Source organism: Dendronephthya gigantea, unplaced genomic scaffold (assembly GCF_004324835.1).
Source record: "Dendronephthya gigantea isolate DGI-Jeju-01 unplaced genomic scaffold, DenGig_1.0 000120F, whole genome shotgun sequence".
Taxonomy (NCBI): domain Eukaryota; kingdom Metazoa; phylum Cnidaria; class Anthozoa; order Malacalcyonacea; family Nephtheidae; genus Dendronephthya; species Dendronephthya gigantea.
In genome coordinates, this window is record NW_021163130.1 from 251558 (window position 1) to 267124 (window position 15567).

The window sequence follows — 15567 nt, forward strand, 5'->3', positions numbered from 1 at the left end:
TTAAAGAGACCATAATTTGTTCTTACTTTTGGAAGATAATAAGATTGTTTTACAGAAGATCGAGTTTCGTAGCTATGTACTTGACTGACTGCACCTCTTCAAGCGCTATCGTTTGGTGGTATTCCGGCATCTTTAGCCTAAATACTTGCAGAGATATTTGATTTAAGCAACGGTCCATTCTATGACACCCGACAGTAAGACCAAACGAAAAGGTAATAAAAGTCTTACGTCACGAAAAGCTTAATTCGATAAAATTATTAGTAAAATAGTTTATAAGTTTGAGATTCGGTTCCCAGAGTAATAATTTGGTAATTGTACTTTAAAAGTTGATGATAAATATTTTACGTTGTGAACAAGTTTTAACAGTGATCGATTAAGCAAAAAACGAACTCGACTAGTGCGTAAACGCCCTTAAGTAAACAAAATACGAGAGCTGGACCGAGCTTCTAACGCCAACTAACACTAGTAACATACAACGTTGACTGGATAGCGTGGATCACACCACTTTGCATATGGCGTCTTCAAGATCTCCTCACATTTTATTATAAAAGGATGTGCAGCACCCGAACCTTCAGTGGAAAAATGGAGTAAAAACCATATGAAACGTTAAAGAAGCTCAAAGTACATTACAGAACCAACGACAAAAGACAGGACAGGAAACAACGAGAATCCGAAAGGACAGAATCCAACGAAGATTCGAAGAGCAAGAGAAGGCTAGGAATAGAACATTAAGAACATTAATATTAGAACTTAGCAATTGTAAAGATCCACTACCTCGCGAGAAATTAAAATAAAAATATTTTTTAAAATTTGTCCCAAGCTTTTGATGAGTATGAAACAAATAGTGTACAACAAATTCAAACGAACCTGTTGAATCAACTGAAGGCTTGTTACAACTTATTACAATCATGTATACACATTAACCACGCTTGCTCTTGTTAGCTACCTCTGCAGCTCAGTGGCAAGAGCATTGCATCGGCATCGCAACTCATTTTTCCATCAACTGTTCCTGGCTTGAATTTCAGTGAAGTGTGTAAACGTTAAAGAAGCTCAAAGTAGCAAAGAAGCACCAAATTAAGACCTTTAAGCTCAAAGAAGCACCAAATTAAGACCTTTTAAACCTTTAGAATTTAGTCACAATTAAGGCTGTTCCAAGGCATAAAAATCATCTAACAATATTGTTACAATCTTGTGTTGCTAGATTTGTAGCAACGTTGTTATATATAGCCGCATGCATGTATGATGTATCAGACTTTTCAGAACAACCCCGACAACAAGTTGATAATGCTTTTGGACTTGTTTTAGCGTTTTTTTACTTTATTCTACCATTTGCGATAATTCGGAAATGAGAATATACAATACATACGAGGAGCGAAAGCCACAGGAGTTTACGGTGGAGTGACCCAAAGCCATGCACTCAAAGAGTGTTTAATAAAAATTCGATTTCTATTACTAACATAGAATATATCGTTTTATAATAATTTTTGAATGCAAATACTCAATTATCTTGCTGCCATTCCGACGGAAGATTGTTCCAAAGCCAAAGGCTAGCGGCACTATACTTAAAACTTCTTCCGAAATATACATCCTAACAAAATGCTAGCCGCCGTAAACACTAAAGATATCCGATTTATGATATGGATGATCTATTCTATGCTTTTATAATTACGATACTAGCTACTTACTGATCTTCACAACTCTCAAAATTATAACCAACGTTGAGCTTTCTCTACCTACTTTAGCGGCAATTTTTTAAGCCAATACAAACGCTTTGCGATTCGTCTCCAAGGCCCTTCCTGTGGCTTTTGAAGACATTTAATCAACCCGATGTTATCGTCTGATGATTTATGTTGTCAACAAAGTTGAAGGTTGTCGCATTTAGACTTCCGATGAATTGTCAAACAATCGCATTTCTTGGAAACGTTGCTTGCTAGTTCTCCATTCTTTCTCACCGATAGTCCTCATAACTACGGTTGAAGGAAGCAACTTTGCTGCTTTTCAATTTTACAACGTTTTTCGGCCGCATTTTGACAGGTAAGATTGACCCGACTTCGGGTTAAAACCTACCTCCTCCGCAGGCCCTTTTCGGGCAAATATGGCGGGCGGTGATATTTTGCGGGTAGGAATTTAAAATTTGAAAGCGAGAGACGAAGGGCCTGCCGAATAACATGTCGAAAATCGGGAATATGTGTCGAAAATCGGGAATCCAAAAAAATCCCGTTGAAATTTCGTCCATCCTTTGTTCAGGGTAATTTGTCACGTAAGCTGGGTTTATTTTGGACTTGCTGGCAAAAAATACTGTGGAAATATGGCAAACAAAGAAAGGAATATATATACGCCGAGGTTATGCAATACTTTGACGAAGCAAGCAGAAAATACAAAGAAATATTGTTTAAGTTTAAAACGTGCCAAGATCTACCAGTCATGCAACCACATCCAACAGGACATATTTTATTTTTCGATTTGATTCGAATTACATTCTGAAGAAATTTGATCCTCTGAAACATGAAACGGTATTTTTGGGCACATGTTGTGCCCGTAGTTTCACAGCAATGGAGGAAAGCACTGCGATAAACATTGTCGATAGCGATGTGGATATTCTTAATGTCTCGTTTTCTGAAATAGAACTTGGTATGTATAGACTTTTGTTATGATCGCTCTAAAGTCAAAAGACAACAAAGAACAAGCGAACTAAGACGCTATAGTACTTCCTATTTATAAAGTAAATAGCTATTGCCTATTTACATAATTTGTAAATGGTCTTTGTAATAAAATGATAAAGAAATTGTGCTTTGAATGTTTCATTTCACTGATATTTGGCTCTTATCTGAAGTATTTGGAATAGCTTTATCACAGCAAAATATACCTATATCCTTCCTCATACTTACAAAGTGAGTACTTAATGAATTATCAGGAGTATTTGCTGTATTTGTGAATTGCTGTATTTTGTTAAGATCAATGTGCTCTTATCCACTGTTTAAATATAGGGCTATTTGCAGAGGGAAAGCTCTTGTATTTTGCAGTGTTAACTTTGTAGACAGTAGGGTCACAATAAGGTTACTTCTGACAGTAGGATCACAATAGTGTCACTTCTGACAGCAGGGTCGCAATAGGGTCACATAGACAGTAGGGTCACAATTAACAGACCGGTGAGGTGCCTATTGGTACCACCTAAACATTGGTTCCCTATATCATTGAAACAAAAGACATGAGTCACATTACATAGTGGGGTAGGCAAGTTCTGACAAGATGCCACCATGGTTGGCATTGACACTGAGTGAAAATGTTGTTTTTGATTTGGATTAGAAAAAAATCATTATCTTTTCTAGTTGCATAATGTTTGACCCCTGGGCAGGGTTATCTGTATACCCATTTTACCTTCAAGATAAATACATACAGTGTAAATTGTCTCACGGTCCAGTAACATTCTGAATTTATGTAGCAATTGTTTTCAAAACTATGACAAAACCTAAAACTTCCAACAAACTAACAATTTTACAAAAGGTGAGGGGATAGTCACCCCAATGAAATTACTGATGTTCACATGCTGTTCAAGACTAAAAATATTATGCAGTATACCATTAATTAAAATTAATAATTTTGATAATTTTAAATTACTAATTTCAATCTAATGAGCTCAAATGTAATGGGTGCTGCTATGAGTGCATATTAATCTCAAAATGAACAAAATACCTCTAATGTACTTATTATCCATTTGTGGATGCGTGGAATGTTTGTTCTTGACATTTTAATTCAAAAAATAATAATTTCTTCTGTGACTGATGATTAAATAATGAATTATAAAAGGTTTTTTGTTTCATTTCTGTCTATACGCATATCAAAATAGTGAACTGGAAATCCTGCTTTATCTACTCAGTGTGAAACTGCTTTTTGACTTGATGAAACTTATTTACTTTGAGCAGTGGAGAATTTAACAGGATTATATCTGCTTCTCTCTCTGAATAAATGTCTCAATCAGTTGTTTCATACCAAAAATATAAAAAATGAACGGGTATCATGTTAATTTAAGTGAACTGAAGCTATATTTTGAGCTTTGTTGGTTGTATACAATTTACGCCTTTGCCACCTGATTATTTAGTTTTCTGATTTTGTCAGATGAAGCCAGTTCGAAAAAATCCACACCTGTAAAAGAGAAGCTTTCAGGCAAACATCCCTTGACACCTTCAGCTAAAGAAAGGGAACCCGCATCCAAGAAACCAGCAACTCGTAGTCAGAAATCAACCAGTGAGTTATTACCTTCTACAAGTTCGACTGAAGTGGTTGGTGAACACCCCTCTGGTTTCAAGATTAAGAAGAGAAGATACTCATTGATTACAGCTTTAAATGAGCATTATGAAGTTGTCATTGGTGATGAAAATTTTGTGACCCAAGAAGAAATTTTAAAAACGCTTGCAATTAGCAGTGCTAAGGTGCTTACCCAAACAATCTCAAAACAGTTTCCTGATGTCAAAGTATCACGGCGCGTACTGTCCGGGAAAGGAAGAGAAATAGTTTATGAAAACTTGAAAAAAAGGTGCGTTGTTTCCCATGAAGCAGATAATGAACGAAGAGTTTTTCATGAGAACACGCCAATTGATAACTTAAAAAAGGCAATTGTACGCCTTGAACAAGAACTATCTACGGTTAATAATGAAATGGAAAAGGAAATGGATAAAGCGCAAGAAAACTGGAATATTAATTATCTGAAACTTTTGTTTGAGCGACAAAAAGCTATCAACAGAGATATTTCAAAGTTCACAAATGGTTTAGCGAAACTATATGAGCACGAAGTGGAGAAATTAATGGAAAAGAACCAAGCTCTTGGACTGTCAGAAACATTAAAAAGAGATATTTCTGATGAAGTAGCCCGCTTTAAAACAATGCTCAACCTCGGCCTCAATACCAAGACGGAAATTCAAATCGATGGTTCGTTGTTTTCCAACCTTTCAACGTCTTTACTTAAAGATTGCCCTCTTCTTTTTGAAATTGTCGAATGTCTGTTGTTAACTTCAAGTAGTGGAAACGTACAGACTGGAAGACGAGTTCATAGTGCCAGTCATGCACTCGCAATACTTTGTAGTCTCAGTAGTCAGAAGATTACAAACGACTTCAAAATATTGTTTACAATTCTATGCATATCATACGGAGCAGGATCACGGTTTGTTGGTATGTTGAATCACATTGGTTTGACGGTGAGTTGGAAGAAAGCCATGGATGTTCTTGATGACAGAATGGATAAAATGAAAGCCCATGTTAAAGAAATTACCCCTACAGATATCGCTATTATATTATTAATGGATAATATAAATATTTACAAAGGAAAACGTAAGCATTTAAGAATCTTTAAAGAAATCACACCTTCCATGTGGAACTTTACTGGAAGAGCATTTATTATTCCTTTCTTATCGGAGACAGTAAAGACGAAAATGGGTAACAAGGAAGATATGTGTCAAAGCCAAAGAGATGTCCTGAAACTTACTTATTCAGATATACTGTATTCTTCCAAGAATGAAGACGATAAACTTTTTGAAAAGTATAAGGATTATTACTTACTGTCTGCTATGGACAATGCATACAATTGCTTACCTAATTCGACAAAACGTTTTAGAGACATGAGTGAAGCAGAATTCAATGCATGGATTTCAGCATCTAATTTTTTGAAACCCAAGAAAAGGTATAAAATTAACGTTCCATTGGTGGAAGGTATACTAGACATGGCAAACAGTTCGAGAAAGACGTCCGCATTTGTATTACCTTTGTCACTTGAAGATAATGGTACAATAGCAGGTACATCTTCCATACTTAAAGAATTTGAAACAGATTTTGAATTGAATTGTTCATCACAAAATCCTGAATTTCTTCCATATGACACCCTTACCAAATCGTTTGATGTTAATACTGCCCGATCTCGTTATGAATGTTTGAGTACTCAATCAATGCATATATCGGACATGAACAAGTTTGAGAACCATCTGCGCAATAAAGAAAAACATTTGGACGGAGTCGTATTCAGTGATCTATCAGAAATTGGACAGAGCACGGATATGACAAATGAAGACGAAGATGACGACGATTTTAACGGCCAAGATAGTCAACAAACTGACGAGGACGCCTTTAGGGTAACAAGCAACGTTATTCGTACGTTGGAGGGCGAGAAACGGAGATTCAGAAATGAGAACCAGTCATTTTGGGAATTGTACAATAACGTCGCTTCACGTATTCAGGCGGTATTGGTTTCAAACAAAGAAGAACACTACATGGAATTAATTAATGTTATGGCAACAGAAAACTTGGATGTTCATAGAGATCATCTCAAGAGATCGTTTCTTCATATTGCCATCGATAAAGAAAATAATCAACTTGCAAAAGCCTTAGTCTACAGTGGCTTCAACGTCAACATTAAAGAAGGATGTGGTCTAACACCCTTGCATTTAGCTGTTATAAATTCAAACTATCCAATTATAGAGTTTTTAATTAATAGAAACGCAAGATTTAGTGGTCCAATGTTTTCTGGTGTTCCATCTCCAAAGGATGTTGCGGAAAAGCTTCACCTAGCTGACGCATTAGTCCTTATGGCAGATAAAGAACATGATTCAGACGAAGAGAACACTTTGATTTCTGCAATTGATAAAACATTATGTTTTCACATGCCGGCTGAGCAAGACTTTAGTGAAGATCAAAATCCCGATCAAGTTATTTTTGGTAGGGATGCCCCAGGGGTTGTTACTCCAGTTGTCGGCGATGTGGGCACCTGCAAAACAAACAATGCCACTATGGCACGTTTTTCTTCTTTTCATTGGGCTGGAATATGTGTCGGAGATATGCACAATAAGGGGTATATGTGTGAAGCCTTCTTTAAAGAGCATGGTAAATCCGGATTTCATTACATTGTCCACGATGTACTAAAACGAAAGAAACTAACATCAGAAGCCTTTAAAAGCAGGAAATTTCAAGAGAATTTCCTACTACAGATAAGGGAAGCAAATCGCGATGTTTGCCTTGGCTATTGCATTGCTGCGTGTCTTACATTTCAGGAATCACCTTTTTTCCCATCTAATACGGACCTCGCGCGTTCGATGAAAGCAAATGGTAATCATTCTGATATTATACTGGCACGTTTTAAGGAATGGTTAAAGAAAGGCTGCGCAGAAGATGTGGTATTTAAACATCATTCCGGCACGTTCAGCTATTACGGTCCTCTTATGCAGATGTATGATGATTGCATAAGGTACGGTGACGGAAAAGCTCGAGAGATCGTCTACAAGCTACTACTTCCAGTTTATGCACAACTAGGATTCCGGAACTACTTTCAGGAAACTTTTAGGCATGTTGTAAATCTCACAGCTAAGTGGCCTAAAGTAACCAGACTGGTTCTTCAAGATAACTGCTGTGTTAACCTGTCTGGGAATAAAGGGAAAGGAATTGAAATGGATGCGTATGTGGAGAGTGAGGTGGTGCGACCGCTTAAAATGTATATCAGTGGGCATACCACAGTCAACATGTGTCAACGCATTATGGGAAATGTCGACCTTATGAAATCTTGTCGAGCAGCGTACAAAAGTAGAGAAAGCTTTGATGTTCACCACACAACACGTCACTCCGTTCAAAGTCCCTTCCCGGACCAACTAAAAGCTGCATGGGTTTGTCTATCGAAGCACTTCTTTGCAATAAAAGGTAGAAAAGATGTACACGCTATTCCTTTAGGAAAGAAAGGACATTTCGAGGGAAAGATCTCAACTGGGGTTGTAAGCTCGTACGAGAAGGGCGTGGACAAAATAAAAGGTAACTTTAAAACGAAACTATACAACTGCTTTCCAGACTTACGATACAGTATTTTAGTTGACGATGAGTTTGATGATGAGTTTGACGTTCACTTTGAGGAAGAGTTTGACCGACGAGCATAAATTTATGGCATATGTAGAGTTGATCCTTTCCAAAACCAGTCTCCAGTCTCCAGAAAAGTAGACCCTTTCAACTTAGCCATAGGAATTATGGCTAATGACATATGACCTTGTGCTTTTATGCAATTAATGTTCTATTTCGCCTAAGTTGTGGAATAATATAGGTCATTGCTGAGCCACCCTTTTCAGTTCACTGAAATTCAAAAGGGCATACTTGTTGTGTATACACGTTGTACATACGGTAAACAGGAAAATGATAATGTACTTTACTTCTGTTCAAAAATGTACTTTAACCACAACATACAACTTTTAGTTTGATTAACCTTTTTCAAATTTTCTGTATCTGATAATGTTTTCAAAGTATACAAATATATTAAAGCAGGTATGACACAAATGCAAAACAAGTGGTTATCACATAATATTTCCAATATTTACAACTTATGTACAAATGTGTAAAATGCAAACTAGAACATAACATTAATGTTTTCACTTAAAATTTCACGAATATTGCCTACAGATAAGTATGTTGACTTTAGCTTATCATGTTCATCTCTTAAATTCTCTGTAAATATATTGCTAATTATTAAATGGTTTATGAAACATGTAAGATGACCAACAGTTTTAAAATGACCCTTTCCTTTACCATACTCTGGTACCTGATCAAACATTTGACTTTTCACAGCTGCTGATTTGGAGCCAATATATGTTGATCCCAATTCATTAACACTTACTTTGTCTTTCAATGATTGCATGTGTTGCAGACAAGTTATAAGCTGCTTTGCATGCAAAGTACAATCTTCTTTTACTGGAATAACAGGGTTAAGACAGTTCCCACATTTCCCACATTTTCCTTCCAAGGTGCTCCCAAAGTATTCAGCCATAATTTTTTGTAGGCAATGTACATTATCCATCAAATATTTCGAAAATTCATTTAGAGACTTGAGGCGTTTTGATCTTGCATCAGGCAGTGTCGCTTTTGTGATGTTATGAAGGTGAAAGTTCCTGTCTTCAAACCTATAAAACACAATGCAGTGTGCATCAATGCCATCTCGACCAGCTCTCCCTGACTCCTGAGCATATGCTTCATAACTTGCTGGAAAAGTAAGGTGAATTACAAAGCGCACATCCTGCTTGTCAATGCCCATCCCAAAAGAGTTTGTTGCACACATGACATTGACATTTCCATCAAGCCACAAGTTTGCATGCTTCAATTTGATCTCTGGATCCACAATACCACCATGATAATATATCGATGAAATGCCATTTATTTTCAATTCTAAGGATAGCTGAGATGTATCTTCCCTGCGACTACAATATACAATTCCACACTGACCACTGAATCTTGAATTTATTAGTTCCACAACTTGATTAAGTGTTGCTGAAAAGCCAGGTTTCTTGGGGAAAACTTCAAATATTAGGTTCTCTCTAACAAATGGCAATTTGATTACTTCTGGGTTTAAAAGTTTTAATGTACTTTTAATTTGTTCGATTGTTAGAGCTGTAGCAGTTCCAGTTAAAGCAACAATAGGAACCCCATACTTTTTTAGAGCACCAAGCTCCTGGTACTCTGGGCGAAGATCAGCTCCCCAAGTGTCAATGCAATGTGCCTCGTCTATTGCAAAAAAGTTTAGTCGCCCTTCACATTTCAACTTCTGGAGCAATGTGTGCATTGTTTGGCTCATTAACACTTCTGGACTGGTAAGTAGTACTTTATATTCACTATCTGGTCTACATAAGTTTGATATCACTTCTTCACGGCTCTCCTTAGTTAGCATTGAGTTTATGTAACATGTGTTAATGCCCTTTTCTCTTAGTTTTAACAACTGATCATGCATTAGCATCAGTAAAGGCGAAACAACAACAGTTATGCCAGGCATAAGTAAAGTTGGGATTGTGTAAATTACTGTTTTTCCACCACCAGTAGGGATGACAACAACTGCATCTTTTTGTTGTAACACAGCATTCATTGCTTCCTTCTGTCCTGGTCTGAATGAAGAATGTCCAAATACATTTTTCAATATTCCATCAGGATTTTGTCCTTCGACTGGTTGATGATAATCATTGTCCTTATTCAAAATCATGTCTTGCAAAGGTAGCTCATCAAAGCATTTAAGTGGCATCTAGAGGCCCACAGAAAATACATTTTAGCCATACTGTATATTGCAATAATTGCATCATAGAAATTGCATTACTTACCTCTCTGTAATAAACAGATTCAACATATATCTTAGAAGAGGCCTTCCAAACAAGGAATTTCTCTTCAAAATCTTGCGCATCTCCTACTTTGATCACGCTTAAAGGATAGCCATTTGTTAACGATGGATTTACGTAGTTTCCGTGAGATAAGACTAATCCAGCAAGTTTCGCAGCTTCTTTCTTACACGTGCTGTAAATACTTGTGCGTAAATGTTCCGTTTTAACCTCGTATTCCTCAAACAAATTTAACCCAAGACTGTTACGTGATCTAAACGCAGATAACTCATTTATGAAAAGCTTGCTCTCTTCGAAATGTAACGCAGTAAACAGTTTTAGAGAATTTTCCTCTTTGAAACAACACCGTTTGTGAGCACGCCTGTAATGAACGTCCACTCCAGCCGATGAAAAGAATTTAATACTGCCGTCAGCCTCATAACAGTGAACACAAATAACTTTCCCGCTCTCTTTCGCTTTTTGAAAAAGTCTATCACAGTAGCCTTCCTCAATAAATTGCTTTTCTTGCCGATTATATGACCTTCGATTTATGGCATCCGCCATCTTGAAAACGTTAGTTGGCAGGCGCTCCCGCTTGTAACCCGCATTTTCCAAAATCGCCCGAAATGCCAAAATCGCCCGAAATGCTCCCTAGCGCCTGCGGAGGAGGTAGGGTTAAAACTGAATTATCGTATCATATTGTATTGGTAATTATGAAGTTACTTATATCGATTCCTGTGTAGGTTAACGGAGTGTATTAATCGCTTTTTTATACATTTTCTTAATTATCAAATAATAAAACCATAAATCTGCCTGTTTAATCATTTCGTCATCGCCTGTAATGTGCAAACACATCATGCAAGTCTAAAGTGGCTATTTGCGAACGAACTTCCTGAATTTTAAACCAAGTAATCTCTCTATAGCGTAGAGTACAAAGTATTTGATGTAAACAATTATGAGAATAGACTTGTTGCTTTCACAAAACTTCATGAATTTACAAACTTGTTATACAAAGTATTCAGAAGCGACGTTGTAACACTCTCTACCTTTTAAACGTGTTGAAAGGAAAGATTGCGAGTTAATATTATTGGCTGCATGTATGTCAAATGTTTACGAGCAAATCGCACCGTTATAATTATAACAGGTTTGTTGTGTCACTTGTATAAACACACCAAAGTCTTGTTGTGATGTTTGACCATGAACTTTGTATAAAAGCTTGTTTGAAAATAGCTACAGCCGTAGCAAGAGTGTTATATCAACAATCGTGGTATATATCAGTATATATAACATATACAGAAATATATTATCCTTTTAAAGCAGGATGTGCTTCTGAATGTCGCGATCGAACAACATTGAGGTTCGCAAGGCATCTAAATGAGTATGAACTGTAGTGTTTATGTTGAGAAGCTTTATATTGAAGACTGGCACGTGCGCGGCACGCTGGAGTAAACGCCAGAACAGGCGTCTTGTTGTATGTTAAATTCTTGTATTTTAATCTTTTAATAACCATCCCTGTAAATAGATATCAAAAATCTCTGCCCGCGGGAATACTATTTTCATTTAATGAAATGAAATAAATGAAGGAAATATATCCTCTTCGGCGATGAGTTCTCTGATTGATAACCAAGTCGACCGCATGCATGCGCTTGGTAATCAACCTAAAAGCTAATTGTCGTTACCGTAAATTTCAGATTACTTTTTCGCGCCGAGTTGCGAAGTACGTTAGCAAATTGGGAACTACGTTTCGAATTACGGAAGTACGTAGCCAACTTTCGTACCTACTTCCGATTGTAAATTTGAATTTAAATCATAACGAAGTACGTTGAGTGTAATAAAATATGGAACGAAACTACTTCGTTACACAAGGAAGAGCTGTAGATAAAAACGTTCGAGATATAATTGTTGAGAAGTGGTTAAGCGGGTCCGGTTTTTTGAAATAGCCCAACAGTTGAATATAAATCGCGAGACGGTTTCAAATATTGTGGATCGATATTTAGAAACCGGGCGCGCTGAACCAGGAGTTGGCGGAAATCGATCACGATCAGCGAGGACTGACGATGTTATCTTCTATTCTGAGTACTGTAAAAGTAAAAAACCCAGTACGTCTGCTAAAGAAATACAAAAGCAGTTAATTGAAAATGACGTTGTATTGTATACAAACGTACCGTCACGGCTTCCCCTACAAAGTTCGCTAGAAATACCTACGAAAGTAGGTACGAAAGTTGGCTACGTATTTCCGTAATTCGAAACGTAGTTCCCAATTTCCTAGCGTACTTCGCAACTCGGCGCAAAAAAGTAATCTGAAATTGACGGAAAATATTGTGTAAAACGTCTGTCTGTTGCATTGACATATGATTCCGCAAATGATAATCTTCTTATTAAAGAGCAGACATTATAATATATACGATAAAGTACATCTACAATGTGTGTACATAGTATATACTTATATTCCATTATCAGATCAGCTGTGCCAACCAATTACTTGAAGTTGAAACTAAATTATTTTAGGTTTCTTTTACTAAGCAACCGGAATTTTGACAAGTATACACTTTGGAATTCGCGCTTTATATATAGCTAGCTAGATTAAATCTTCAATCCTGTGCAAACTACGACGTGTCAACGCACCCGTAAACGAACCACATTTTGTTGACCACGGCAAAATAGCAGCGATATTATTAAAATAGGACCAGAATCTACAAGCATTAAATATATTCTTACCGCAATTAAATCTAAACTTAATCGAACAGCATCAAAAGAACGGTTTATTTGTTCCTCTTGGCTCTTGGAGCAATTGCCGTATCATGCAAGCGAAATTAAATCGTGCATTGGTAAATTAGTCAGATATTTCGAGCTGTGCACCACAACTTCTGGGAGACAAAACTGTGACGTAGATAAATACGGTCACATACACTTTTTAAATACTCCATATTTCGCGCCAAAACACACTTGCGACGATGAGAAATAGTAAAAAAAAACAACAACAAAAAAACAAAACATTGGCGAATTTTCAACTCCGTCGCTCACGCCGGAGTAATTGCGGTGCCCGCGCCAAGTTTGGCACCGCATTATATTCTGCCTGTGAGTTTGTTTGTTCGCATCAATACGTTTCCTTAATCGCCAAGTAAAAATTCCTTGCACATACTTGGAATGCTTGGAATTTTTTCCTAATTATTACTATTAATCTTGTTGTACGTTTGGCAAATTCCTTTTTTAAAGGAACGTTCTTTTTTCAATTTCAATCTCAAACTCTGATAATTGCGTGTATCTCTGCTTTTATGCACCCAAGAAGGACAAAAATACCACCATTCGATTCAGCGTAAGAAATTATACTTACAGGTCTTAAATATATTACTGAACAAGAGTATTCGCAGCGATTTATGACGTTTGAAAGACAAACGAAATTGAATTGTTGACGAATCGCTCAAAATTACTATGCTATACTTTACTAGTAATAGTAAGTTTGGTCTTTGACATCTTTCATATCGTTGGTTTTCTCTTTTAATTTTCGTCCTTAAATAAGTGGATCGGTCTTACATTGCGATTTATTTTATAGTACTTTGAGCCAAATATATTCTATTTCGAAGGTTTTAAAGTATAGTTTCAATAAGCGAACTTTATGACAAATCGCTCAAAATTATTAAACAAATTAAAAATGCAGTACGCTTAATCCTTGACTTCTGTATCGTTGCTTTTCTAGTTTCCGGCTCTACGCCAGTTTATTCGTCTCACGTTTCTCTTCATTTTGATAGTATTCTTAGATAGTATTTTTAGCCTAAATATTTTCTGAAGATTTTAAAACGGCGCAATTTTGACCTTAATGTACCAACCAACCAGGCTGCGGCCAACAGGAGAATGTAAGTTGGTGATGTCGTTAGAAATGAGCGGACGTTTTATTTCTAGACAAGCATTGCGGGCACCGCATTTTAGTACTGTGTCTGGTTATGGTCTATTTGACTACTATTATTATATTACTATATATTACTATTTCTGCTATATTGTAATCCCCGAGCCGGTGCGAAGCACCGAGCGAGGGTACTAATTCCGCCCGGGAATGCAAATTGGAAATGAAAGTTGTCCGCCATTATGTTATGGACGTTGGGCGTTTTTGTAAGTTATGCGCATACGTGGGTTTAAGACGAGTTAAAACTGGTAACTAGCAAACGTTTACAAACGTGGATTACGTCAGCATAACTGATATTTTGAATTATAAAACTTTTTTTAAATAATATTTTTCATTTGGATGGTCTTAAAAATAAACGTAAAATTGAATAAAATATAATGTGAAAGATGCCTTCCGATAGAAAAACTTTCATTCAAATGGATGGTAAAAAAACTACGATTTTGAAGCATTTTTAAAGTATTTTTGAACAGGTAAATGGGTAGATTTTGTATTTTAAAGCATGCAAGTATTTTGTAAGTTTAATATGTGGTTTTATCAACAAATGTATGACACCTCTTTGAATTTATTCGTCAATTTTGTTGAAATGATTTTGATTCGGAAGGTATTTATTTTTAAAGATGAATCTGTTTAAAAAGTAATTGAAATTTCGCTAAAAATTGCAGTATTTAAAACTATTCGTAGCACAATTATGATTATAGTCGAATTTGATAGCTCAAGAGTCGACTTTATAATTGTACCAAGATATAGCATTTTACTTTACGAATTCGATCATTCAGCAGAAACGAGTATTATAGAATTTCAGTGATGGAAATATATGTTTATTGCTTCAGGCGAGGGGACTTTGCATGCAATGTATTTCTAGTATTATTTAAAATCGTGTAGTCGAAGATCGGAAATATAATTACATGGCTCACTTTAAAAACTGCTGAACATCAGCTGTTTTAGCTCAGTTTTCAGCTGTTTTTTTTCCAAGATAACCTTTTAAAATCTTCACCTAAGTCATTCCATGGCTTCACCGCTCTATAGTGAAGAGTTCTTTCCCCTGAAGTTGTTTTATGTTGTGGAACATATATGTATAGCGTTTTGCTGTTTCTTGTATATTCAGGTCGTGTATTTCATTTCTTTTTATAAAAAGCTTCGATATATAAGATGGTGCCAAACCGTTCATACATTTATATGTTATTAGTGCTTCCCTAAATAAACAAGAGGAATTTCGTTTTAAACTAATCGCCATATCGAATCGGCAAAGCCAATCAGAATAGCAAAATTTTTAATACTTCATGTAAAATGGTATATATTGCACTTTTTATCAAAATTTATGCATTCTGTTTGGATTACGGAAAATGTAAACAAAGTTGGTGATTGGTCGAAATTCCCCCTTGTTCCCTTTTATATACTTTATGATCGTAAAACGATGGTACAGATTACGATTAAGGCTTTTTGTTTTTGGCTAAACTGGACAAACTGGTGCTTAAACTGAACAAATTCGAACAAAATGAGCATATTTCTATAGTTTACTTTACACCAGCGACCTTGCATGACTTCGACATAAAAGCCGGTTTCCACTCGCGATAT

General features: G+C 36.2%; 1 protein-coding gene across 1 annotated transcript; it reads right to left on the bottom strand.

The window, feature by feature from the left end:
- Window positions 1–8350: 8350 nt before the first annotated feature.
- On the bottom strand, window positions 8351–10692 carry LOC114535550 (putative ATP-dependent DNA helicase Q1). Its single transcript, XM_028556852.1, has 2 exons — window positions 10098–10692; window positions 8351–10021 (listed from the first exon to the last, which is right to left on the bottom strand). Exons 1-2 carry the CDS (start codon window positions 10653–10655, stop codon window positions 8366–8368), a joined length of 2214 nt encoding a protein of 737 aa, XP_028412653.1. The 5' UTR covers window positions 10656–10692; the 3' UTR covers window positions 8351–8365.
- Window positions 10693–15567: the final 4875 nt, after the last annotated feature.